At 44.9% G+C, this 27,094-nt stretch overlaps 2 protein-coding genes across 4 annotated transcripts in view; one reads left to right on the forward strand and one right to left on the reverse strand.

Annotated features, from left to right (window-relative positions):
• Nucleotides 1-189: 189 nt before the first annotated feature.
• Nucleotides 190-8,597, reverse strand: SLC35G2 (solute carrier family 35 member G2). Of its 2 annotated transcripts, none has more exons than XM_056358376.1 (3): nucleotides 8,437-8,597; nucleotides 3,224-3,293; nucleotides 190-2,003 (listed from the first exon to the last, which is right to left on the reverse strand). In XM_056358376.1, the coding sequence occupies exon 3, from the start codon at nucleotides 1,979-1,981 to the stop codon at nucleotides 746-748; it is 1,236 nt and encodes a 411-aa protein (XP_056214351.1). In that variant the 5' UTR covers nucleotides 1,982-2,003; nucleotides 3,224-3,293; nucleotides 8,437-8,597; the 3' UTR covers nucleotides 190-745. The 2 variants fall into 2 exon arrangements, with proteins under 2 accessions (XP_056214351.1, XP_056214352.1); XM_056358377.1 differs by lacking the exon at nucleotides 8,437-8,597 and adding an exon at nucleotides 3,673-8,420.
• Nucleotides 8,598-8,847: 250 nt separating this feature from the next.
• Nucleotides 8,848-27,094, forward strand: part of STAG1 (STAG1 cohesin complex component) — a 199,788-nt gene continuing 181,541 nt past the window's right edge. For both annotated transcript variants that reach the window (XM_056358368.1, XM_056358371.1), the window contains exon 1: nucleotides 8,848-9,132. The gene's annotated coding sequence lies outside the window, so the exon portion shown is untranslated. The remainder of the gene's footprint in view (nucleotides 9,133-27,094) is intronic.

A 27,094-nucleotide genomic window follows, 5' to 3' on the forward strand; every position in this document is an offset into this window, starting at 1 on the left:
AAACTCTTTTAAGAGAAAGTGGTTCCATAGAACAGTGCTTTGCTTCAGGGGTAGATCTTTTATCTGTCACGGACCCTACAGTTCTTGGGGACCATTCTTTCACAGCTGTGGCACAACTAGAGGTCCAGTTTTGGGGGCTCTCTTGCCCTCATAGGAGGTTTGGGCTTCCTGCATCAATTCAGACAGAAATTTAACCACAAAGCACAAAAAGCTTTACTGACTTATTCTTTATACACACAGGAAATGCACGTTTTAACCACAGAAATACAAGCATTACTTCATTTAGAATATTACAGCCAAAGCATAAGAAGTGTTACAGAGGAAATGAATACTCTGGTTGACCATTTTAATGGTTTTACTGTTCATTTTCCTGCTGCCACACCGCACGGGAATGGGAGTCACTAGTGAATCCCTCTGTCCCTGTATTCCTGTATTGCCTTATCTGGGGAAGGTGAGGAAGAACATGCCTATGGCTCAGGCTGCGCTTCTGTGGGCCAGTCTGTGCTTCTGCTTCTGCACCCACGTGCTGGAGACAAACTGTTTTCTCACATGACAAAATGTCCATGGTTGTATGCACTAGAACCAATTCACCTGTCATGGAAGTCTGGAAATACCAACACTGCTACATCAGCTGTGAATTTAAACAGTAGAGGGAGGACCTGGCCACTACACTAGAACACAACGGAGTTAAAAGGAGTTACTTTCACGTGGTCACGGAGCCAGAACTGGACGGAAAAAACACAATTCATTTAATGGAAGAATCCACAATCTCCTGATAATCTTGCCTTCCTATATTCTTCCAGGACAGTTTATAACATGCAAGGAAAAAAACACTAACCAAAATAACGGCTCCCCCAACAAGATCGTAAGCACCTGGGAAGATCCGCAGCACAACAAGCTGCAGGACCATGGCAATGACTATCTCCAGGTGCTGTATGGTGCTGACCAAAGCAGGGTGGAACTTGCTCAGGGCATAGTAGACTCCCAGGAAGGCTGCTGTGGAGCACAGGCAGATGGCAAGGAGATAGCTCCAGGTCTCTCCATCCAGTGGGACAATTGGCTCTTGAAGTAAGAACATAGTGGATGCGCCCCACACCGTTCCTGTCCAACTAAAGGTGAACAGTGCTGTCCACATGCTGATGTTATCTTTGATTGATCTATAGACTATCATGGAGAGAGCAGTGGTCAAACCTGCCATAACGGTCATGGTATAGCCAAAAGCTTCCTTCCAGGTGCTCAGCAAAGAGTTTTCCTCCTTAGCAATGTTGGGGATCATGACCAGACAAACACCAAACACACTGCCAACTACAGTAATTATGTCTACGTAAGCCATTCCTTCATCTATGATTAAAAAAGCCAAAATGGCACTGAACACTGTAGTGGTAGCCCTCCACATAATGGTCCCATTGCTGGGGGGAACTATAGAGAAGGAGGTATAAGCACAGGTAATAGAGATAACGTTGCAGACTCCATAGAAGAAGAGCCGGAGTCTGTAGCCTTTGGGGCCAAAGGGAGGCTCATGGTAGTAACACACAACAGTAATGGACAGCACCTGTAAGACTGAACGGATGAAAATTAACTCTAGGGATGGCACTTTGGAACGATCAGAAATTAGTCTTGTAATTAGAGCCACACATCCGTGAGCCACGGCAGATCCAAAAAGGACTACCCATGTTTTCCTTGACTGCAGTATGTTTCCTTCAGGAAAATGCTGGGACTGCCTGATCTCATCGGGTTTTGGCAGTTGTGCTGGCTGAAGCTTCGTCTCTATTGTACCAAAAAAGGTCCTTTCTCTCTTCTTCCCATCATTCAGTAGTCTTTTCTTAGGATTATCCTCCAAAAATCCTCCGGTATCTTCATTAACATCCTCATATCCCTCTTCTCCTGGCTGGGGGTAATGAGAAGTATATTTCACGGTTACTGTGTTAGGATGAATTTTCACTCGCTTTTTGACTGGGTATTTTTGGGAAGATGTATCCATTTCCTCAGTGAAATGTCCCGGTCTTAAGAAAAAAAATGAAGATGCACTGTTATTTTTATTTAATGAATAGCAAGAATTTACATTAGTATGTAAATGCTGTTACTGTTTACAAGCTACTTTTATCAACCAAGTACAAGTACTAGTAGATTGTTCTTGGTTTTGCTTTAATTTTCTGCAGAGTTACTACTAAATACCTTTGATCGTCAGGCCATTTGGATCTCCTTAAAAGTCAACCATGGCATTTCACCTTAAGTCACTAATTTTTGAAAATTATGTATATTCTCATTATGTATAGTACGTATAATGCATTCTCATATATTCTTACTCTAATGAGAAAGTTCTCTTGCTAAGCTTTTTGGACAGTATATACCCTGTAATTATGAATTACACTTATTGCTAATTGCTTGCTAATGTTGCAAGATTATGGAAGAAATCTGGCTGGAGGAGATGACCGCCTTGTTTCTAGACTGACAGCAACACAGGGAAACAAGGAGTATCCCTGAGCCAGTCAGCGTAGTCAGCTTATGAGTAATCAACATATTTTTGAACAGTATTTTGACAATGTTAAAAATTCCATCTTCTTTTTACATCCTGTTATTTCCAGTGATTGGTTTTGCCACAGATTTGTTCTTCAAATCTGATTTTTTAGATAATTTATTTCCAATGGGGAAAAGCTAGACAATCCGGACCACTAACCAGCCCTTCCTGTGGCAGGCATTTAACAAACACAGCAACAAACTACCACCCTTCTGTCTCCGATTGAAGGTCCATTTCATGCTACCAAAGCAGCGCCCATGATCTGTGTGCACCGCTGTGACATGTGCAGCAACACATGTGGCGCTGCATGTCACAACGGCGGCATCTGTGGTGCTGCATGTCACAACGGCGGCATCGCCCTCCAAACAAGCAAGCAAGCAAGCCCTCTGCACACCCGGCCTTAGCCGGCACAAATGCCACTCGGCCGTCGCTGGCCCCAGCACGTGCAGCCCACCTGCAGGGAGCCCACCTGCAGCCGTAATTCCTCCAGCTCTCCGCTGAGCATGCCATCGCTGTCCCCAGGCCCAGCATGACAGCAGAGGGTCTATTTAATTCAGGCACAGGGATGTCATTAAGATTACTTTGTTTTCACAGCGCCCTCAACCATCTGCACAAAAAGCCCTTCCAAAAAGAGCTGGCAGCAGGAGAAATGCGACCTTCCCTGTCTTCTACTCACCCCAGCAAATAAACCCATGCAGATCTTACCTGCGACAGAGATTTAATCCCAGGCCAGAAGGGGAGACACCTCTTGGTCATCTACATCTTTACAGGGTGCCTAAACAGAAACAGTAGATGCTCTCAGGTAGCAAACAGGAAAGGTTACAGACATCCCAGCACAGAAAGTAATACCCAAGGGAGGCATGAAACATTCTGCTGGTTTTTCAAAGCTGACAATTTCAGAAGCAACAGCATGCCCTTGAGGCCACGCTCCTTGGGAACTGGCAACCACCGTGCTTACGAAAAGACACCACCACAAAACCCAAGAAACTTCAGAAGGAGAGAAAGCAATCAGGGCCATCTTGCTAAAACCATTCCTCAGCCATCTCAGAATTATTGATGGAACTATTCCAAAGAACAAGCAATTGTTTGGTGAGCATAAGGTTCCTACAGCTTCGTAACGATAAAGTTCACCACCCTGTGCCTGCTGTGCTCACCAGCACCATGGAGGAGAGGATGCCCAGGGGGACCTGCCATCCAGTCATCCATCCCCAGGAGCAGCAGCTTGGCCTCTGCGGTGTCAGCAGGGGACAGGCAGGGACAGCCCTGCAGTCCTTGTCTGCAGGAGTGCCGCAGCACAGCACGGGAGCAGGCGGGTCCTGAACATGCAAGACCACAGCTGAGTGGACAGTCAGGCCAAACAGCACCGCAGCGGTTTGTCAGGGAGACCACAGATCAAAAGGCGATGTAAAAGTAGGTGCAATAGCTCTTCACAGAAACACTTTAAAAATACAGTGGCCAGGTTTAGCCTTTGCATTTTGTCCATCCATAATCTGCATCCCCTGTGTCTCCTGACAAAAATAATTTACATAAGAATGGGACATTCTTCCTTTTTCCTCACAGTTTATTGTATTTATTGAACACCCTCCCTACACCCAAGCTAAGCTGTAGCCTACTTCTTGCAGGCAGAGTGAATCCTGGCAGGGATCACAGTGAATGGGAGGTGGGGAGAGGGGCAGGCACCGAGTCCCAGCTCGGTCCTGCACAAGTAAGCGAGGGATCCTGGGGTGAAAGGGTTAAGGCCCAAGAACAAGGAAGATGTCGTAAGCACCACAGATATTTACCTGAACAAAAGAGGCTCCAGGATGGTTGTGGGGGGGTTACGAGAAGGCCTCCAGAACAAGGAAACTGTCATGAGCACTAGGTAGTTAGCTGATGGAGAGGCTCTGGATGGTTGTGAGATAGGGAGCTGCCTGGATAATCTCACTTTACAGAGATGCGCAGGACCATAAAGATAAGAAAGTTACAAAAGAATGGCAGCAATAGAAGATCCCTATGCCCGCTTAGAGACCACCAGGAGAGACACCAGGAGAGACAACTGTGAGTGTGGACCAGACACCTGCATATGTTAATGAGTTCCAGGAAATCTCATGTATATGTATAACTTTATGGTATCTAGCCTCTTGCAAGTTTGCCAGATTCTTGGAGCACTTACGGTGGAGCTATCCCCAGTGCTGCAACAAAGAAATTAAGTTACCGCTTAGTAACAGTCTGCTGGGAGAGTTTTATTACATCTGACTCACTACCCAGCCGCACCTAGCTTCCCACTTTGATGAAGTTAGAAAGCACGGAGGTTAGGATGCTGCCCATCTTGGTACCGGGGGCACCACCTTGCTCTTGCTTTGGCAGGCTAAACGCGCCCGGCCCCCAGATCCCTCACTGAAGCTGAGATCGGTAGCCGTTAGAGGGTCTGAGGACAAGAAACAACCTTGTCTGTGCAGGAGACCTTGGGTAGCACTCCTGTTCCCGTTTCTGCCACCAGCCCATTTTCAGCAGAGTTCAGCTGAAAAAAAACAAAACGATGCCAGTGCGCAGCTAAATGGTGGAGGAGTATTCCAGAGTGCCCATTGTCGCTTAAATACTCCAAGAAACTTGAGAAGAAACAGCTGAAATGCCAAAGAGAGCAAATAAAGAGGGTAAGAGCTGTGTATCAGCAGTGCTAGCAGGCAGCCCAAACAAACCATCAAACATTTAAAAACACCCTACCAGAAACCTACCCCAGTCCCACCTGCTACTTGCACTTTTTCTTCAGATAAATTGTTAATTTCAGATTCTTTTAATATGCAAATGCAAAATGCACTGAATGGCTCCAGGAAGGCAGGATTTTCACAAGCACAGCTTTTCTCACCTAGCATTTTCCTTGTGGTACAAATTCACAATCCTGCCTTGCTGTCCCCACATCTTAAAAAACAACTAAGATCATCTTGATTTAAGGCACAATACATGGAACAGGAGTAAAATAAGTGGGAGAAAAAGAAGACAAAAGGTGCACGAGGCATTGTTACTACCATGACAGTGGATCTAGCCTGTATAAACTCAGTCATTTCGTTAAGAAGCAGCCGAGTTCATGAAAACAAATCAACTAATTTTTTTTTACTATTAGCATATGATGGTAACTTTGTTGGTTCCTGAGTTTAGATTACATTTTCTTCCAACAAGTATTGAAAAGGGTATAGAAAAGAGACAAAACGCAGTTGCAAATGTAGTGCTGGACCTGTGTAATGCATTCAGAGATCCCTCTGGAGGAAAACAACAGCTCATGAGCATGTAGCTCAAAATGGCTGTCCTGTACAGATGCTGTATTCCCTCCAGTATTCTTCAGCACTAAGAATGCTCACAGTTGGAAGGTCTGGAAAGAAGGTCAAACACATCAGACATGAGAAAGGCAGGAGACGAGAAGTAATAAAGGACAAAAAATAACGGGAGTTGCTTAAGCCAAAATCTAATTTTCTCTACTAAACATTGAGTATATTGACAAATGTTACTCCAACTCTCACATAGTAGATTTATTTGTACTCTTTGGTGACCTTGCTTTTCTTAACCAGTGAGAATTTCAGTGGAGACTGAGATTAGCGCATATCCCAAATCCATTGTTTGCCCAGATGCAAATTTAAAATAAACGGAAACCAGCACAGCCTGTGCAGAAAAACTACTTCTCTTTCTGCTAGAGCCTTTTGTGGAGTTCGCATGAAGTTTTTATTTTTCTTCATATCTGGAAACATAAAATGCTTTGAGTTTTCTATGAAAAGCAAAATTTGATTTTGAATCGAGTTTAAGACAAGGTTAAGCACTATGCAAAATTCTCATGTTATATCACAAAAAACATTCCCAATTCAAACGACAGCCTGGGACACCCATTTAAATTACTGGCTCATGGAACTCACTGACTGCCAAAGTGTGAACCCGGTTTTCCCATGGGTGAACAAATAATCACAATGGATTCAATAAACGTCACAAATCATTAGTAACTACACACTGTGACTTCTTTTAAAAGAAAAACCCGCAAACACTGCCGCCCCCCTCCCCGCCCCCAATCACTACACAGCAGCTGATTGGCCAGGTAGAGGTGCCACTCAGCTCCTGGGGGTGGGAGGCTGAGCTCCCCTCCTTGCCGTGCCTGAAGGAATTAAGGCTTTGAAGCCTGACTGGAGATTCGAACCGCAAATTTCCAATAAACCCACAGAACGACAGCCTCATCTTCTGCCAGATCGGTCAAAACCTGAAATATCATTACAAAAGATTTGCAGACATGGCAACTGCGGTCCTTACAAAGTCGAAAACAAGAAAATGGCTATCCCTGCGCTCTTGAAAGGCAGTCCTCGCAGGGACATTCCTTTGCCTCTTCTGTGGGAAAAAACCTGAATCTCCACAACTGAGATTTCCAGAGGGCTGTAAGCAACCTCTATAGGATAACTACAGACTAACAGTTTCCCTTGAATACTGTACGTATGAAAGATCCACTCCATCCCTACAAACCCATGTAACTGACTGAACTTGTGCCACCTCCACCAAGAACTTGCGTGCACCGACTTCTCACAATGCAAATTTTGATTTTGATTATCAGGTGCAGGAAAAAACTCCTGAATTCCTGTTTCAGCACCCTCTCCATTAAGACCACCTTTACCTTGCCGGAGATTCTTTGGTGCTTGATAGTCCAGGCAAAGGCACATGCCAAGGGATCTACACTCATGTGATGACTTGACTAGGGTAACACAACGTGAACGCAATGAGAAGGAAGAAAAGGCAACATAAGGTGCACAGGCAGTTAATGTGGGTATCACTGAAACAGTACATTGCTGCTACGCTTTTAAACTGTTTGATAAGGTGCTCGCTGGAAAATCAGAATACCTTTATCTTTTTTAGGCAGATGGTCTAAGCATATAAATCAATTTTATTGAAAATATATGCAAAGAAACTCAAGTCTTTATTAAAATGCAATGAATAACAGAAGGTATTTAAGAAAATGAAAGAGCAATTATACGAAAGTTTTTAGTACTTAAGCACAAGAGTGAATGTTACACGCAAACCAACAAACCAGTATCTCGTGTCTTCAAACGAGCCATCTCCAACAGCACTGCCTCGGGGAAGAGCCAGTACACCCTTCACAGAGTTAAAATATAAACCCTACCCTTAAGCCCCAGGAATTATCAGTACACTTCTGATAATATTTTGCTGCCCAAACCCAATCTGTATTCGTGCTAGCTCGCTGAAGCTGCCACATGTGACTTCAGTGGGGTTATATGCGACACCTTCCATTTCTCTTGCTCTCAATAGCCTATTCTCTTGCTATATAAGGGCTCCAAGCGTGTTCGGTTCTATGAGAAAACACTCTGCCCCGATTTCTGCATTCGTGGCCGTTGCCTGTTGCAACTACGACCTCTGCAGCTGCAACGCTGGCATTGAGTGAATCTGGAACAGGAGCCACCTCGTCTGCAAACTTCCACCCCGACCCCCCTGGTGTGGACAAACCCCGCACATCCAGGCACGGGGGTAAGCACGCACGGAGAACACGTCCACACTTTATGTACAGTCTCCTACAGCCCACGAACAGAGCTTGGCTAGATTTAACCGAGGTCTTAAACGGTACGTGACAACCGGCTGAAACGAGAGCACAAGGTGGCACCTCCGGGTTTCCCGGGCCAGACGGCAGGCTGAGACCGGAGACGTTTTGCTGACTACCGTGCCTCTTCCTCCGGCAAGCCGCAGGAAGGCCGGCGGGCAGCAGGGCTGGGGGCGCCGCTCGGGCTGCACCGGGAGCGCGGGCAGGCGGCGGCGCCCCTGGAGCGGCGGGCGCGGGCTCACCGGGGTTCCAGTGCGCCCAACAGCGAGCGGCGGCCCCGGCCCCACCGGGCGCTTCCCGGCCGCCACCTCCGCGGCCCCCGCGGCGCGACGCCCGCCCGCTCCTGTTCCCGAGCACTTACCGGTACCGAACACCCGCCCGGCGCCGCCGCCTCGGCCCGCCGCGCCCTCGGCGGCCGCTCCCGCCTCTCCCCTGCCGGGGGCCGCCGCCCCCCTCAGCCCAGGGGCCTCATCGCCGCGGGCCGCCGGGGACAGGCCGCCCCTCCGGCACCCGGGCCCGCCCCGGGGCCGCGCCCCCGCCGCCTCACGGAGACCGGCGCCACCTCCCCGGCCCCGCCCCGCCCCCGCTCTGTCGCGACAGCCGCCCGCCTGGGCTCCGCCGGTTTCCTGTCACCCCGGCCGCGCCCCGCCCCCTCAGCGGCGCCGCTCCCGGCCGCCTTCCGCCCCGCCGCCGCGCGCGGGCACCGGCGGCGGGGCGCATGCGCGGCGTTTTCGCGCGAAAGACGTTTGCGGCGCCCGCGTGCCGCCCCGACCCGCGGCGCCCCCGCTCCCCCCCCCTCCCCGCGCGGCGGCGGCGGCGGGCGGGCAGTGGCGGCGCGCGGGCGCCAGGGGGCGCTGGGGGTCCGGCGCGCGGCGGCGGCTGCGCCATTGGCGGGTCGGAAATGCCGCCAGATGGCGGTTTAGGATTGCGGCTCCGGTGAGCGCGGCCCCCGCCAGCGCCGCCGCCCCGGCCCCGGCCCGCACCCGCCCGGACCCCGCGCGCCAGCCGCTCCGCAGGCTCCCGGGGTGCCGCCCGGCCCGGCGCGGCGCGGCCCGAGGTGAGCGGGGCGCGGGGGAGGGAGGGCGCTGAGGCGCCGATCCAAGATGGAGGCGCGAGGGGCGGGGGCAGCGGGCCGGGGCCGCTCGCTCGCTCGGTCTCCGCGGCGGCCGGGCCGGGAGCGGGCGCTGCCCGTGCGAGGAGAGAGGAGAAGGGGAGGGGAGGGAAGAGGAGGCGGCGCGGGGCGGGGCGGCTCCTGCCGGAGCAACGGGTCCCCCGGGCGCGGCGCTCTTCGCCGCCATCTCATTGTCCCCGCCGGGGCTGCCGGGGGCGCCGGGCCGAGCTCGGCGGCCTCTCCCGCTGCCGGGCCTGCGCCCCGCTCCGGGCGGCGGCGACGCTCCCGCTGCGCGGCCCAGTGCCGCGGGGGCGGGGGCGGCCCGGGCGGCGGCGGCGGGGGATGCTCGGGCGGAGCGGGGGTGGCGCTTCCGCCGCGCGGGGCACGGGGGTGGCGGCGGCCCCGGCCGGGCTGGGCGGCGGCGGCGGAGTTGGTGCCGTGGCCGCGGGGAGGGAAAGTTGCGGGAGCCGGTTCGGCTCGGCGCGGCCCGCTTCGCCGCCTGGGCCCGGCCCGGGGGAGGGCGGCGGGAGGGCCCGGGCGCCCCAGCGCCCCGCCGGCGCCTGGCTGGCGTCCAGGGAGGGGACAGGCGGGCCCGGGGGGGTCACACACTGGCGGGGTGTGGGGGGGGAGCTGGGGCCCCCGCCCCGCCGCTGCTCCCCCGGTTGTTGGCGCGGGGGTCGCGGCGGGGCGGGCGGGCTGCCGGGCCTGGGGGCGAGCGGCCGCCCCTGGGCTGGCGAGGGGGGGGACAGCCCCGTGCCGTGTCGCCGTGGGGTTCCCCCCGCCCCCGGGGTGGGCAAAGCAGCGTGCCCGTGCCCTAGCCCGGGGGGCCGGCGGGGCGGGCTGCTTGGTGGTTCCGGGCGGGGAGAAGCCGAGCGTCGGTGGTGCCCTCCGGCCGTACTGGGAGGAGGGACACCGGGCCGGGGTCCTGAGCTGTTGGACAGCAGAACCCAACCAAACCAAAAAAAAAAAACCCACCAAAAAAAATGGCGAGGATTCTGGTGGCAGGAGGAAGGCTTGTGCCGTGGGTGCTGGCGGCTTGGTGGCGAGTGGTGGGCACCGGGCGAGCCCTGGCCCGGCCGTAGGAGCAGCGCTGGCACCTGTGGGGCAACCTGCGGGCATGTGGCTGCCCATATCGGCGTCAAAAAACTTAGTTTCCGGTGAGACAGTGTGAGTTTAATTAAACTAAATTGAGCGGCTTTATAAATATTGATTATTTTGGTTGTGTTCCGCACGATTTTGAGGTTCTTGTAGCTCTGTAGAGTTAAGGCTAGTAACAGGGTTTATTAAGTCGTTGAGGAGCAGAAAGCCTTCTCCAGATTGCACCGGTAACGCAACTCTTCTTAAATTGTGTCATGTGTCTGGTGTGGTGGATGACATTAATGCCTGCATTTAGACACCTTAAGACTCGTTTAACTTTTCCACATTATTACCCTGGAGATAGGGGTGGTATGGGAGAAGGAGTAGTCCAGATTTTCTGGATCCAAAGCAGTTTTACTTTGCCTAGTGAGGGTTTTTTTTGTTCATCTGTAGATAGCAAGGTCATTTGATGAGTGTCTCTATGGTATAACTTGTGAAGAAATCACTGGGCCCCAAGGCGGTATGTAGGCTGTCTGTCAAAACCATGGGAAGAAGTTCTTTCTTTTACCCAACTAGAGGCCAATCTGTTTGTTTGTTTTCTTTGTGACTCCACTGAGATGAATTTTTGGTGGCCAGCCTGAGGAAAGTCCATGTAGTGGGGTGCAGAGGTGTTTGAAATGGCTAGCCAAGCCATGATGCAGCAGGATTTCCTGCTGAGCGGGAGCGGAGGGGCTGACTCCTCCAGGGTTATGATTAATCCGAGAGGATGTAATTTTTACTGGCTGCTCAACACAGAGTGTTCAGTTGGAATTCTTGCTTGCTGCTGCTGACGGACACGCTTGGGGGTTTATAGCAGTTGGAGTGCGTAGTGGAAAATGGTACTTGTCTGAAGCTGAACGAACAGTTAGTGCTGGTTCTGGAGGTTCCAAGCAGCTCTTCCGCAGCCCCTGTGTGTAACGACTGGAGCACGTGGCAGTTGGCAGCTCCCTGCCTCTCCTGCTTCCTAAGGTTTTACAAACGTGCTGAAGTTGGTGAGTTCACTGTGAAAGGCAGCATCTATGGCCGAACATTCACACACAGTATGCCATGGACAGAAGCTGGGAGGGCAGCTGAAACCCTGGTGTTAGAGCTCTGTGAGTGGGGTCTCCAAGCTGTTTGGCTACTGTCCCTGTCCATAGCCTGCCCTTCCTGTCGTGCAGAGTTTTGTGTGACATCTGCTGAAACTGCCGTGCATCTTTTGGTGGTTGAGAAGTTTTATGAACATCAAATGTCTGGGTGCACTGACAAAATGAGTTGTTCAGGATGTTTAGAAACGCAACAAGTGAACATTTTTTGTTTGAAAGAACCCTTTCCTAAAGAAGAGCATGTACTTCAGGTTTGCACTGGTGACTTTGGATTCTCTCTGTTCTTTCCCATTGTTGCAAAGACTGGCCCTTATGTGGCCAAATACTGGTATTTTAAATATCATTTAACTAGGCAAGTGAGCCCATAGAAGTGTAAGGATGGCAGTGGGAGAGAGATGCTTAATTGTGATGACTTTCTAAGAAAATAGTTTTACTGGGATAAGAACATATCTTTACTGTAACATTTGTTACAACGTAAATTGCTTTCTGGTCAGGTGCACAAAAGACTCAAACATCCTGCTGAAAGTTTGGAAGTGCTAGCTCTGTAGTTAACAAGACACAATGAAAGCAGCAAACTTGTCATCTTGTCTGCTTAAGTTATGCAGGAATGTGAGAGGCTAAGTTTGGATGCAGCACTATTCAATGGGTGGTCTGCCTCTCGGAGATCTGGCTCTCCCCATTCTGCACCTTGAAGTGCCCAAGTCTTTGGGTGAGGCTCTGGCTTTTGATGCTTGGAGTCAAAACCAGAAGCTGATGCTGAAGCCCGGTGCCAGGATAAGGAAGCGCCTTATCTAAGTCTGATGTACTGGCCTCAGGACTTAAAATGCTAACCAAAATCTGTTAGATCATGGGGTTTTTTTGGTTTTTTTTTAAGTTTTGGGAGTTTATTGCAGTCACTCAAATCTCATCACGTGGAGCTCTGAAACTCTACTATTGCCGATTTCTGTCTCCTTTTGCTTGCAGTGCCACAAGTGTGTTTGCTCATTTGGCTAAAAATAGAAAGGAGTAGAGTTGGTTTTCTTTCTTGGAAAAGAGAAATCCTACAAAGTTTGTGTTCACCAGGAGATAATTGCTTTGTTGTTTCTATCCAGGACATCTGGGGATATGCTTTATTCTTAGCAGCAGCATTTTGCTTTTCCAAACTGCTTTAACTTTGTTGGGTTTGGGTGTGGAATATGTGATCAGAATACAAAAGACTTATTTCTTTGTTCCTCTAGGAAATAAGGCGTTGAGAGAATGTTATTGCGACCCTCTGTTGTAACTTTTCAGTCTGAAAGTATGCTTCCAAAAACAAGTGTTGTTTTGGGAAGGTCCATGTTAATTTTTTTTTTTAAGGTAGACACCACTTTCAGCTGGCTGAAAGAGCTGAAGAGGGAATCTTCTCTTTAGTTCTGATCTTGTAGCTACTTGCTGATTTCTGACGTGTCCTATTGAACATCTGAATGTAGGTAATGATTTCACCACTTGGCAATTTCTGTGTATCATTTGTGAGAGAATACCCAGTAACTCGGGTCCCTTCACTAATGTTAGAAAGAATTATGCTTCTGGGTTTGATAGTTTTGCAGCGTTTCCTCATTTGCATCTCTGCAGGCATTTGAGTATTTTGGAAAATGGTTTTTAATAGTAGCAGTATGCTTGAGAAAGCAGGGTGTCTTGGACAACAGATTCTTCAGGGTACCTTTACTGAACCCAAACGGTATCAGTGTATCCTGTTTTGAACTGTAGGTTAGATGGAAACTTGATAAATTTGGTAATTCTGCTTATGCAATCTCAAGACCACCTTATTTTGGAAGAAAATGCCCATTTATAATACTGGTAATTCTGTATTTCATACAAATGGTGCAAATACAAGGTTTTTCATCCTTTCAGGCACCCGACTTTGATACGTGCTGCTCTCTGTGTACCTAAAGATGGAGACCGCGGCTGGCTAGCCACAGGCTACCATATGCTTGTTCCCAGATTATGATGCTAGTTCTGCGCAGGGTGGATTTGTAGTCTCAGTCTTAACACATGCAAATAGGCATTGGTTGCACAACATCATTTGGTGGGACAGGCCTCATGGCCACAGTTCCCAGTGTTTACTAGACACGAGAGCTTGATGTGGGAGAGTATTCTGAGTTCCAGTCACACAGTCCTTAATCATGTATTGCAGAATTAAGAGCAAGAGGTTAAATTCTTAAGCCTGTCCTCCCTCAACTGAAAGGCAAGTTTTTTCAGGTGGTTCCTGAAAGTAATGTTTTACTAGAAAGCAGCAAGGGGCAACATCCAGCCAACTGTGTTCCTTGCTGTGCGGGGTTACAGCAGAATATGTGCTATTTATTCTACAAATAAATCTAAGGAGTCTATATTCTGTAACTCTCTGTATAGCAGACTTGTATCAGCAGCTTAGCTGAGTGAGAACAATGTTGGCAGATTGTTCAGTTCATAGGAGAATAGTATTTCTTTGTAGAGTTACATAGGAATAGACCTGTGTGTCAGAAATGTTTCTAAATGTCAAATATTTTTCTACAATAAAATAAGAAAAATCAAACCAATTCATTTTGGATGCATTTTTTTATATGTATACTAGCGTTGGTGTTTATTGAAACAAAAATCAAATGACAAGCTGAGAATCTGTTTGCTCTCCCCCACATGAGGGTTTCTCTCTCCATTTTAGGGTTAGAATCCCCAAGGGCCAGGAAGATACCAATGTGTTGGTGTTTGTAAGCAGAAAATAAAACTTCATTTGTGAATGGGTAACAAATGCCATCTTAGAAGGGTGATAAATATGCCAGTTTTGCATTGTTATTTTCTCAGCTCTGTTCACTAGGACCATAAGAGCTTGTTCCTGCCAGTGGAATTGCACAAGATGGTTGAGCTGATCTGCCAGCCTGCCACAGCTGAGAGCGCAATCTCTTTCTCCACAGCTGCACAGTTCTTCCTTTTCCTTTGTGCTAGTGCTGCTGTGGGCTTGACCTTTCCTTGAGCTAGCTGAATTCCCTACCTGGCAAAAACCACCTGCTTGGGAGGGGTGTTTTTCTGCCAGGTGAATGAATTGAATCAGGCTATCAGAGTAAGGTGATGCAAGGTCAGTGGCAAGAATATTTTTTGGGGAAAATGGTTCTGGAGATTGAGACCCTTCAGGTGGGAGATTCTGACTGACTCAGCTGTGTATGCTCGCCTTGAGTGGCCGTGTTCAGCGGCAGAGCCCATCACTGGGTGTGTAAAGTTGGGATTCCTGCTGGTAACACTCTTACCTTTACTGAATTCCCCCTGCCAGCTTTCCTGTCCATAGCCCATGTGTGTTCTTCTGTTCTTTGTGGCTGGTCCTGTCTGCCTTACCACAAATAACTTGGTATCATCAGCAGGTTGTTAGCATTCACCTCCTTTTCCAGATGTAGGAACATCTCAAACAATTTGGGCTCCAGCTCATACTCCTGTGGGACTTCGCTGGTGGCCTTACTCTGTTGTCAGAAATGACCATTTGTTTTGCTCTTTGTTTACTCTCTTTTACCCAGATAACCTATCCATGCAAGGCCTTTTATTGCCAAGGCAGCTCAATTTCTTTAAGAGCCTTTTGTAAGCAATCTCATTAAATGTCTCTTGGAAATTAAAGCAGGCTTTATTAAGTAAGAGCCCATCAGTAGGTGGGTAAGGGAGGTCTTCTAGAGAGCTCCTGTAGGTTTGTGGAACTTGACTTCCCTGTACAAGAGTGGGGTTGATTGCCTTGTCTAAATGCTGTCATCTATTTAGCTAGCTATTTATGGATCTGTCTTCTAGAATAGTTAGGCTTGCTAGACTGTAGCATCACAAAGTGTTAGGTGAGAGAGTAAACACGATTAGAGGTTGTGCTCAAGAGTAAGCACTGCTTCAAGCAGTAGAATTTTTTTGAAGGCTGTTTTCTTTTGATTCACTCATATGCTAGATTTGGCATCTAACAATTTTGTTTTTCCTGTAGCTTTGCTTTATTAGGATGCTGGTCGGTGGAAAGGAATTAAGACTCTCTCTTCTAAGAAATTAATATTTTTTAAAAATGTAGAGGAACTTAAATATTTTGGGATCTCAGTTTTCCTGAGCTCAGTGGAAACTGTCCAGGGGCTGACAGTTATTGGTAGTGGGAACTGGAGAAAAGGAGAGGAGAAGGATATGCATGCAGAATACAGTTGTGTATGCCTGCTTCTGTTGGGTACTGAGCTTAAAAAAGCCCCAGACAAAACAACACGGTTGCAGTGATACCATACAACAAATGATACAGTACGGGGAGTGCAAGTCACCACTGCAGAGATCACCTTTGCTTACAGAACTGAAGTTCAAGGGTCTGCCTTCCTTTGACTGCATCCCAGCTGCGCTCAGCTATCTGTAACATTTGTGTTCTGCCATACATAATGCTCGTGAGAATGAAAGTGTGAGTGAAGATAGAGAATTAAAACGGTAAGGATAGCTACCAAGCCTTTTGAAGGACTTTGCTGAAAGACTGTGACATTTCAGGTACTCTGCCCTTTTAGTTACAGATCGTGGTTTGTTTATTCTCCATCTCATTCTATTCCACAGTTCCGGTGTTCTTCTTCAGCTCTTTGAGGCTCTCTTTATTTTAGCCCTAGCTGATTATTCTACTTGTATTTACATAAATCAAATAAAATTCACCTATAATGTGTCCTTTCTTATCTCTCTAAAAAGGGTCAGCATAGTGGGTCAGAAGTGGCATAATTTTTGTGGGTTTGTACGTATCTCTTGTCTTTCCCTAGTGACACGTGTGATTTTTTTCCCCTCTAATATATTTTATTTCTGTGAGCTCTGTTTGGAACAGTTTTCTCTGCCAACGCGATAAGACAGAGATGAAATTTAATTCACATTTCAAAATTAGAGAATCTTTGAATACAAATTATTATGCTATTGTGCAAGACACTGGATGCATTCAGAACCTGAAGAGGAAGAGGCATGTGGAATATTGTATTATTTCATTAAAAATAGCCGATCTAAATTATGGCAGTGCTGTCCATTTGCTGAGGTGGAAGAGAGGACGGTAGGTGGGATGACAGTGAGAACTTGCAGTTGGGTCCTATCAAATATCCCCAAAGCTGGAGTGTAACGAGCGGAGCCGTTGGAGTGAAGCAAAGGAGGGAGACTGTTCTGTACAGCCTGTCCTGCGGCTTGAAGGTCTCCGCACTCTGCCGCACTGTTAAAGCAAGCAGGAGAACACTGGCAATGGGGTCAGTGAAATTTCAGGTATAACCTATGCTACTGGCACTGTCAGAAAAGGAATGGAAATTAAATGCTCCGCTTTTTGCATTTTTTTTTCTTGGTGTGCTTCAATATCTAACTGTTACAACTAGGTTTCTCCTCAAAAGAAACAGAGGAGCTGCTTTGCTTTGCAAAGGGAAGTTGTTAGATGTTTCTGTTGATGTAACTATGGAGCACCAGTGTTAGAGACTGGAAGCACTGGTGCATGGGTTTGTGTGTGAATTCTCACTGCCTGAGGTGGCTATTGAAATGTGAATTTCTTGTCTTTGAGTTGAAATGTTTGTTAATGGCATTGCCATTAAAAGCTGCTAAACCAAACTTTTTTCCATTGGTATGCCTTACTCTTCTGATTTCTCATTACTGTCTGTTGATTTAGAGCTTGTTGGTGTCCAGGTAGAAAGTGGAGAGGGAAAAGACGAGGGCCTTAGTGAGGAGTAAGAGTCAAGGGAAGCGAAGTTTGGGGGGCAGGGGGAGGAATCATCAGTTGTAGCTGCCGTCAGTTGTAGTTGCCATCATTTTCGGATGTTTTGTTTTCCTAGGCAAATGCATTGTTATGAGACTGCTGAAACTTAAAACTTTTCAAATCCTTCAGAATATTTTCTTAGAGTTTTCTGCCAGGACTTCATCTGTGAGGAGCACCAGGCCTTTTGCAAGAGCGTTGTCCTTCACCGGTGTCATCCATAGCATTTGCGCAGAACTTGGGAGTCTCTCTCCATGGAGTGCCAGGATATACAACCAGTGTTTTTGGTAGTAAATTCTGAGGTATTACTAGGATATGTCACTGATGCAGTTCATTTTATTGTGAAATACACAGCTAAGAATATCCCTTCCATGTCTTACTTGCCCATACATTTTTGGCAGTTAGCTCCTTTTTTGTCTCTCCCTCAAACAACTTCCTTGACCTAAAGTCATGCTTTGATAACACCCACATCTGGAGTTTAACTGTTGTATCTGCCTCTATCCTGAAGGCAACGTGTTGATCCTTTGTAACTCATGTTTGCATTCAGGCTTATGTCAAAAGATAATGCGTGTCTGTGACGGTAGTCACAAAAGGCCTTCAGCATGCGGAGCAACTGGTGCTGATTTGTAGTTCCCCAATCCTGATCTCTTTGCCTACAAGACACAGCACCATCATAAATGCTATTAGATTTATTTATACTGTTTGAATCCTGAGCATACGTGCAGGTTCACTATTACTGGCAGAGACAAATGTGACACGGGGAAAAGTTATGGAACTAAGCTATGATGGAACGAATACTAATTGAAGTACATGGGAATGTACAAAAACATTGGCTTGCAGCTTGCTAGAAGAAATAATTGCAGGGTGAGCTCCCTTTGGACCAAATGAGGTGATAGGGGTGTGTGAATGAGACTTCCCATCATGTGCTGGTGGCAGCTAGCAGAGAAAGTATCATCCAAAGTAACTACAGCTCCTGCAGCTCCCTGCTCTTCTTTGAAGTAGCATGTTTTATTAAAAAAAAAAAAATAATAACCCCCCCTAGCTTTTTCATCTCTGGTCAAGCTATTGCTAATATTCACTGGATGTCAGACTCTTTTCAGAGATGATTCAAAAGAATGGATCTCTCGGGTTAGTTTAAGAACTGTCATGTTCATCCTGTGAGCTCCTGCATCTGATATTACCGTCAGAGTTCCCTGAAATGGAGGCCTAAGTTGAGAAGACAAAAAGCTGTGGTGAAGAAAGGGAAGGGCATGTTGATAGGTTAGAAATGATCTGAATGTTGTCTTACATTCACCAGACTTCCCTTTTTAACAGCAACAAAGACCAAAACTTTAAGACACAGAAGAGTGTTGTTTGTATTTTTTCCTTAGCTGTAAGTTTAGGCAATTAGGGACTTAGTTGCTGGGGATTTTTTTAATCCTAAGGGGGAACTTTGGTTATTGCATTGTTATAGATGGCTCAGATGAGGATGCCTGTGGTTGAGATGGGTATTCTTAGGCAGTTATTCACATCTTGCTTCAAATAATGCATGCCTCTGACAAACAAACCATTCAGACTGGAAATTCTCGTATTTGATTTTTAGGTGCAGATTGATTTAGGTGCAGATAACTTTTTTTTTGTTCCAACAAAAATTATTCAAATCAATTATTGAATATGAAATTCAGGATTTTTTTTTTCTGTAGTAAATGCAGGGGTGTTTTTCCCACTGAAATCTTTAGAAAACTCCTGCTGACTTTACCCACTTTAGGGTGAAGACCTGCAGTTGACCTGTTCTGTGGCTTTAATGAGATACCTCTAAGTTGGTACTGAAAAATAAAATAAAATTAAAAAATCCATGGAGCTTGTCCAGTTCGTAAGTGTCTGCAAAGTAGTAAATAGTAGCTTGGTAGGGGCTACAAGATATGTTTTTCTGATGTGGATCTGCACTTAGCAGATTTCATTATTGTGCAGGTGTTGCGTAAGGACCAGATTGCATCTGGCGCATTGAGAGTAACCTATGCTGTATCCTTCCAACTTTGTTGGGAAGGGCAGGTGATAGACGTCAGTCTGTTACCTGTAAACCCAAGTCATTCCCTGAACACCAGACTATCTTAAGCATTACTTCCGAGGTTTGAAAACTGGGATTCAAATCCTTTCTCTGTTTTCATTCAGTTGCTAAAAGGCAGATCTTACCAACTGGTATCTTTTGTGCTATATTCACCCAAAGCATGCAAGTTACTGAGAATTCAAATAATGAACAAATGTTTCCCTGACTTTGTTTAGGAGAGAACATTTGTTTTGGCTGAGATCTTCCAGAGCAACTCAAACAGACACCAGCATGGGGAAATTAGTAAAACTAGCAAGATGTAACAACATTTTTGTGCTTGGGCAGTTTAAAATGTCGTCATGGAATATGAAGTAAAAGAACAATGTAAACTGCTTTTAACCTTGCCAAAAGCTAACACCGATGTCGAGATTAGAATCATTAGTGCTTCAGAGTGCATTATGAAGGTGAGCAAAAGTGTCCCTGTACAGAATGCCTCAATTTTTCTGCGGTACCCAAGTGGAAGGTTACTTTGTTGGGGGGCCAGTTGGTGACTTTGTTTGTTGCATGCTTATCAGTGCTTTCACTAGTGAAACCCAGTGGCTCTAATACCATTTTTTTCTCCTTAATTCTAAATATCCTGATCATATGTGGTGAGAAGAATAGACTGCCTGCCCCTTCCATATTCTGTTCCTTACAATCTTTTTTTCCTTGCACTCCAGCTCCTAAGAATTTTCCCATATTACCAACACAGACTTAACCTTGCAGTGTGTTTTCTTGAAGACCGCTATCCAAAATATTCAAGTGGTTAATAGTGTCATGTAGCATTTGCTTTGCAGTCTTCTATGCCTGGCTTTCAAGCAGAAACATGCTATTATTTTGTCCTGTAATTCTTTTCCTTTAGAGACAGTAGTTTATTTCTGAAAAATTGTGAAGTCTAGTGCTTAGATGTCTTCATCCTCTAACTGGGATGTGCCATATTGTGAGATTAGATGCTATAAAGATTTTTACCGTTGAAGCTTTATTTAATGAAAGAACTGCTACTGGGGAGACTATTAAAGTGTGTTTATATCCAATTGTTTTATTTGAAAAATTTCACTGATTTTTTTTTTTTGGTGTGTGTGTGCATTGCTGGAATCCCTAGCGACATAACTCTAAATCCAAATTCATGCTGCTTTTACAGCCACTAAGAGGTATTAAAACTGTAGTGTTCGGAGATCTCTATCCAATCTCATGTTTTGTTGTAACAATGGACTTGTACTAGAATGGTTATTTATTTACTTTTACTTTTGTGGTTCTGCCTGGTTACTTTGTCTTGGAAGAATACTGAACAAAAAAGAATGGAGAGACACCTTGAGTTAATCCCTTTCTCTGTTTTGGGGGAAGATCATTTACAATATTCTAGACAGATGCCTGTCTAATCTCTTAATTGCTGGAAATTCCACTGTGTTTCTTAAGGAGCTTATTCCTGTGCTTTATATTCTTGCTACTTGTTTTGTTTGTTTGGGGTTTTTTTTTCCCTAATGTTTAACCTCCACATTTTGCAGTAAACTTTGACTTTTGTTTGGTCATGTCCAGCTATTTTTGATGTACCAGGGTGCATTTGAACTATCATTTTTTTCCCCTTGATCTCTTATCTAACACAAGCTGTGTCTGAGTATTTGAGTGTCCCAGTGTTTCCTCATAAATCCTGTTTTCTTGTCTTCTGATGCAGCTCCGCTGCTTTGTAGACTTTCTCCTATCAGTTCATGTCTTGAAGCCTGGAATCCTGAACTGGGCACCCTGCTTTAATGCTGAAGATTTAGTAGTGCTAGGTCAATTGTTCTCTTTTTATTTTGAAGAGCTCTTCACAAGACTCCTTTGCTCTACTGTTACGCTTTTGTTTGTAGTTCTTGTAAGGCTTTGCAAGCAATCCCAGTGTTTGAGATCCTGCATTAGCCTGTACTTGGTTGCATATCTGGATTTACTCTTGGTTTCTGTCCCCGAGAGGCATGTTCATCCTTCTCACAAACAAGGAGTGAAAAGCAGAATGGGAACCAGCGTGGAAAACAGTTGTCACTGGTGAAACAAATGATGTTTGCCCGTGGTAAAAACAGCTTCCCCTATGTGGTTAGCAAGATGTACAATATAAACATTTTATTAGTTTCTTGGCTGATGCGATGATGCGATTTGAGCAAACAGGAGCCGTGGCTTTCCTATTGCTCTTGTCTAGGAGAATCAGGGTTTTCCTTTTTGATGTTGTTGCCTGATGCCGTTTTCTGTGTTGTCATTTGATTAGCTGCAGTCTTCAATATTCATGAAGAGTAGTGAAGAAAGAGGCTGCCTTGTTTGTTCAGTGTCAAGCTGTTGAGAGCATACGTGGAACATCGGTTTCTCCACATCCTTTGATTTCAAATGCTGGTTTTTTGTTACTATAAAATTGTACAAATCTTCACGACTACTGACAATACAGAAAGGATTTGCTTTTTCATGGTAAAAGTATAGTAGCAGCTTTAAGAGAAAAGAAAAAAGCTGGGAAAGAAAATTTAAAAATTATGCTTAAAAAAAATGAAAAAGGGATATATTTAATGTGAATCTAGTCTCTGGCTTTTACAGTCCTCTTGTAAAATTTGCCTAAGAAACAATTGTCTTCCAGCATGGACAGTATTTGCAGCATGTTTCTTTCAGACTGTAGGTATATTTTTGTACCTAGTAGGGATGTTTTGATCCTTGAAACCAATCTTCTAGTTATGATGTAATTAGCAACATTTATTCATTAACTATTTGGATCCTGGCTTCTTCAAATGACACTATTTGTTTCCTATTGATGTGTAATCTTTAGTGAATAACTTGACATAGATCTGAATTGGTAGTGCATTATTTTAAGGGCATGATGATTTGAAACTTGGATTTCATTCCTTGTTTGCTTATTTTGAAACTCTCTTACTGTGTTTTACAAGCTAATTTTACTTGGGACTATTGGTAGAGGCAGGATGAAGATTTAGAATTGCAGTGGAACTAGCTTGTGTTTTCTAGGCTTTACTGAATTTTGTTCATTTAATAGCTTTATATTCATAAGCTTGCATAAATATTTTTTTATTGCATTTTCGTTGTCAATTAGTGTTTTCCCACTTTTTTTTTTAATGTGACAATCACTGCTATCACCTTTGCTGCCCTCCTGTCACCCTCAAGCGTCTGCTGTTGACTGATTAGCCTCTGTTCCCTCCACCCTTGTCGCTGCTTCCTCTACCAGCAGTTTGGCTCCTGCTTGGAGCACAAGGTCATCTGCCTGGCAGGGCTTAGGGGGTTGTTCCAGGCCATGCCTCCGGTAGGGAACAAGTGCTCTATACAGCTCTCAGAATAAAATAGGGGATATTGTATGTTTCGCTTAGAAATTACAATGCTGTCTGCTAAACCATCAGTAGCTACTAAGTTTGTACTGGGTTTTTTTTTGGAATCACATTGAATGAGTTTTAAATTTGCTAGCAGTTGATTTGTCAGCAGATGAACAAGACTTTCAGTAGTGAAAAATTTTAAGAGGTCAGTGATTGAACAACCTCCTTTGCTCCTGTGTCTCCTCTCTTTGTTAAGCTACAGTTCCCCAGCAGTGTTAGCTGTATTTTGCTGTGCTGTTTCTTTTGTGGTGGTTGTTAGTAAAAGCATGTTGGAAGACTGGTATCTCTGCAGGTTAGAGAGTAGTTTGTGGTCTAATGTATAATAATTGTGATACTGAGGCTTGTTCGGGGGTGGAGAAGTAGTTGATGTTTTGATTCTATACTTCTGTGGCAACCACATTTCTTACTGTGGCTCTCAACCTAATAGAGCATGCTTTGTTCTGTAATTGAGCATTTTACTAGGTGTAACTGCGTATAGTGCAGGAGTAAATGATTTCTGAAGTAACCTGGCTAGTTCTCTGAGAATATGGGGTTCTTCCCTAACATTGCAATTGGGAGATCATGGGAACTTTATTCTTCAGCTGTACCACCCAGGGAAACTCATATCCCTCTGTGATTGTATCACTTACCTTACAAAAATATTGTCCTTTATAATAGGCTAGGAAGAACTTAATCATCAATCTCTTCCTTTCCCTTCTAAGAGCTCTCAAATATCTGAGATGAAGAAAAAAAAAATGGTCAATTGCTCCCAGATTTCCTGGGAGTTTGGCACTATATGTATAAGGTATATAAGGTGTTTGAGCTTTATGTGTTTACATCAAGATCCATTCAGTCTGACAGTGTCTTTCACTCTGGTGTCATGAATGTAGCGCGCAATTGCACCGCCAGTTTCTCTTCTGCTCCGTTCTGTTTAGACTTCGCAATGTTTTGGAGAATTCTTTCCTTGTTCAGGTTCCAAAAGACTTTTCCTGCCACTCCGTAGTGGTCTAGAGAGGTTTGCTACGGTGGCTGTGTGTGAGTTCTTGATTGATAGGCTTACTAAGATTCAGTTTAGTTTTAAAGCAAAAAGAAGAAAACTAAAGTTTGTGCTTTTGTGTCACAAACTTGTAGCTCTTTCCTATCTGAAATCCAAGAAAGAAATTTAAGAGAAAGAAACACTATAATAGATCAGACCAACAGCCAGTTAGAAGGGGAAGCTAGAAGACCAAGTATGGGGTGTAACAACTCAAATCAGATTTTCTTGCTTCTGACAGCAAAGAACTAGGTGGTTCAGTATTAGGAACAAGAACCTCACCAGCTAGCTGACAAAGTGGTTTGTCCTTAAAATCTTCCACTGTGGTTAGGAATTGTCTTTATGACCTTAGGGATTCATTTTCCCCGGTAACCTGGGGGCTCTGCTCAGAAAAGAGATTGCAGACTTTAAATGTTCATTTCAGTCTTACTTGGGCTTGTAATGACAATTGTTTATTGATTTCAGGAAATCATTTTATATTTGCAGGTCAAAATTTAACTACTGTATTAATTGGTTTCTCTTCTATTTCCCTGTAATGCAGTTTAATTTTATCCAAATCTTAATCATAAGTTTGGGAGTTTGCAAGCAAATTAGAAATTAAATTGTACATTAGAGAACAGTCACTGATAAACATCTGTTTAAATGCTCACATTTAAATAAAAAGAATTGTAACCCCCCCCTCCTATTTAAAATGATACTTTAAAATATGTTCAGGTTCCCATTTTTCTAGTGAATTAAAATCTCATTCTGTTTTCTTTTTTCCTCCTTTGGCAATTAATCTGGTATCTTACTCTCCCAGATCGTTCTCCCGGTGTTTGAGTAAGGTCAACAGCTACTCAAGACGACGGCCTTTTTTTCAAGGCTGCCAAATTGCATTTTCATGTTTGAGAAGTATCTTCCGTCTTCAAAGAATATGTGGACACTTGTGTTATGGAAACATTAACTGTTGCGTTTCTGCTCACTGGTGTTAATGACTCAGTGCTCCCTCCTTTGAGAAATAATTGAAAACTCGTGGAAGAGGCTTTTGTACCCATTGGCAAGGAACTCATGAAACTTCTTTCAGCTTAAGATACAGGATTTTCTCAGCATTGCTCTCTGAATGCTGGTGAGATGCTTTTAGCTTCAGTGTGGGAAATTTTGCCGAAACTAATAACTGGCTCATTTTGCATTCTCTTAATCTGTCCTGTATATCTGAAACTGGAAGATGGCTGTATTGACTGCAATTAATACCCGAATAAAACACGGGCACAAAAGCATTGAAGAGTTCCCTGAATTCTGACTGTGAAGGAAGGTTTAAGTTTTGGGGGTGCTCAGTGTCAGGCTTCATTAGCATTGTTCATTCAGAGGGTTGGCATTAAAACAGGCTTTTCCTTAAAAGCTGCAGTATCCACAAGTTCTGTCAGACAGAAACAAGCCTTTGAAAATAGTAATCTTTGATCCCTTGCAACTTCTGTGGTGTCTGCCTGTACCTTCTGCAGGCAAAGAAGTGATTTCAGTCTTAGTACAGTAGAGTGGCAACTTAATTGCATTGGTTTAATGTGAACTAGTGAATGCGATCACTACGTACTGCATATGGTCTTGTAGGAGCCTTTTTCTTGACTGAGTAGTTGTTAGATTTATGGTATGAGTTGGTTACTGTGAAGGAGTCTGGCTGTTTCCCTGATCAAACACAGGTAGGAGACTTCAATGGCAGCCCTGTAGGGGAGGGAAAACTGAATCTATTTTATATCGGTGCTGTGCGCTAGGTGTGTCATCACCTCCTGGCATAAAGTCTGTAAGAAAACCATAGTTATGTGTATTAATGAAACTAATGCAGTCACGTATAAATTTTTCAGTTACACCACTGAAGAAGGCAGATGTTGTATTACAGTTGTGTTGTCAGATCTGCTTGTTGATGCTCCTTTATACAAGGTGAAGTCCTTGCAGTTCTGTTTTTGAATGGTACCTGCAGAAATAGAAGTTTTAGACAGAAAATGTTGTGGGGTTTTTTTTCTGAAAAGATTTATAGAAGAAACCCTGCCCCAGGCATAAAAAGCTGAAATGCAGGCAAGGGTGGGGTTTTTGCTGAGTTTATCAAATGGAGAATTAACCTGTAAATTCTGTGGGAGCTTTACATTCAGGAGGTTTTGTACTTATGCAGGATATGTGGGTTTTGACATGCATATTTTAAAACATTGAAAACCTGCTTTAGGCATACATGAAGTCCAAGTTCTCAGCCTGCTGGTAGGACAGGTGCTTTCCATAGGAAACGCACAAGTGATTCCCAGTGTTCCTGGAAAAAGGCAGTAAGCCTAAAGGGGTTAGTTGAAAAAGGTAGCCTGTTCCATTTGCTCTCCTTGGCAGTATTAAGACCAGATTCAGGAATGTTTTTGATAAAGAAATGTAAAAATGAATGATGGAAATTGCTCTAGAGCTGTGCAGCATTTGCAGCATGCATTTCTCTCTTGTTGCCTCTTCCGAGCAGGTCTGGGAAGACCATGTGGCGATCTAGCACATGTGCTCTGCTCTGGAAGTGTCGGGGGGCTCAGGTTAGATTGATAACGTGTTTTGCTAGAGACTTTACAAGTGCACATTAAAGCAGCATATCCTTATTGAAAAACATTATTTAGAAGGCAAGGTATGACAGAGACAGGAGAATATGGTAATAACGGTAGAACAGGCCAGGATGAGTTAAAGAATAAGAGGCGAGATTGCTATTATCTTTCCTGCCGGTCATGGGCTGAGAATCGATTAGTGTTGGACTTGAAATATGTAATTAATGATGAAAAGAGCCACTAGCAATTTGGACTGTATTGAACGTGAATTGTGTAATGAACTAGGGAGGTGAGCCTAACTACATTAGGTGGGAGAACCTGTCACATCTATAATATTAAAAAGCTGTCTTAGTATTAGAAAACTGCAGTGGTAGAGTACTCAGTAATTTAGAGTATTTAGCATAAAAAATTTGAATGAACTAATTAAGGGTATTAAAATGGCTGCAATAAAATTTGAACATTGAAAGTTTATAAAAGCTCTAAGCAGTAATTAAGGATGCTATTTTAATATATAAGATTCATTGAAGTTGAGCAAAGAAAAATCCTGCTGCAGATCACAAGGGAAAGTGTAAAAGGCAAAAAATCTGCTTTAAAATTCTTGTTACTGTGTCTCTATTTGATTTAGTTAAATAACTAAGTAACAGGCAGCTAGACTATACTCTTCTCATGCGTAGTATGATTTGGGATATTCCCATGTGCTTGCTAAAATTGGAGAAAATAGTCCTTTGCATGTTTATCTGATTTTATACCTCGGTTGATAGGGGATTAGAAACTACATTGTGAATTTTGTCTGCTCTGTATTTTCTGAGATCTTTCCATTTTAGAGCTTCTGAGATCATGATTGAAATGAAAGCTATGGTTCTCTGCCTAATCAAGCAGCTTCCTCATTTTTAGCTGGTGAAAGGTTTTTGGCACCCTGTTCTCAAGTGATCCTTGCTATAGCAGTTGGGCTACTGCTGCTCGGAGAATGGCAGCTCCCTGAGGAAAATGAAGGGAAGCCCTGTTTATAGCAGCTGGCTCTGGATGACCCTTTTGGTGCTGGAACTGCCTGATGGAGCAGTAAGAGAAGACAAGCTAACTACCC

The sequence above is a fragment of the Falco biarmicus genome, chromosome 13, assembly GCF_023638135.1.
Source record: "Falco biarmicus isolate bFalBia1 chromosome 13, bFalBia1.pri, whole genome shotgun sequence".
In the NCBI taxonomy this organism is placed as follows: domain Eukaryota; kingdom Metazoa; phylum Chordata; class Aves; order Falconiformes; family Falconidae; genus Falco; species Falco biarmicus.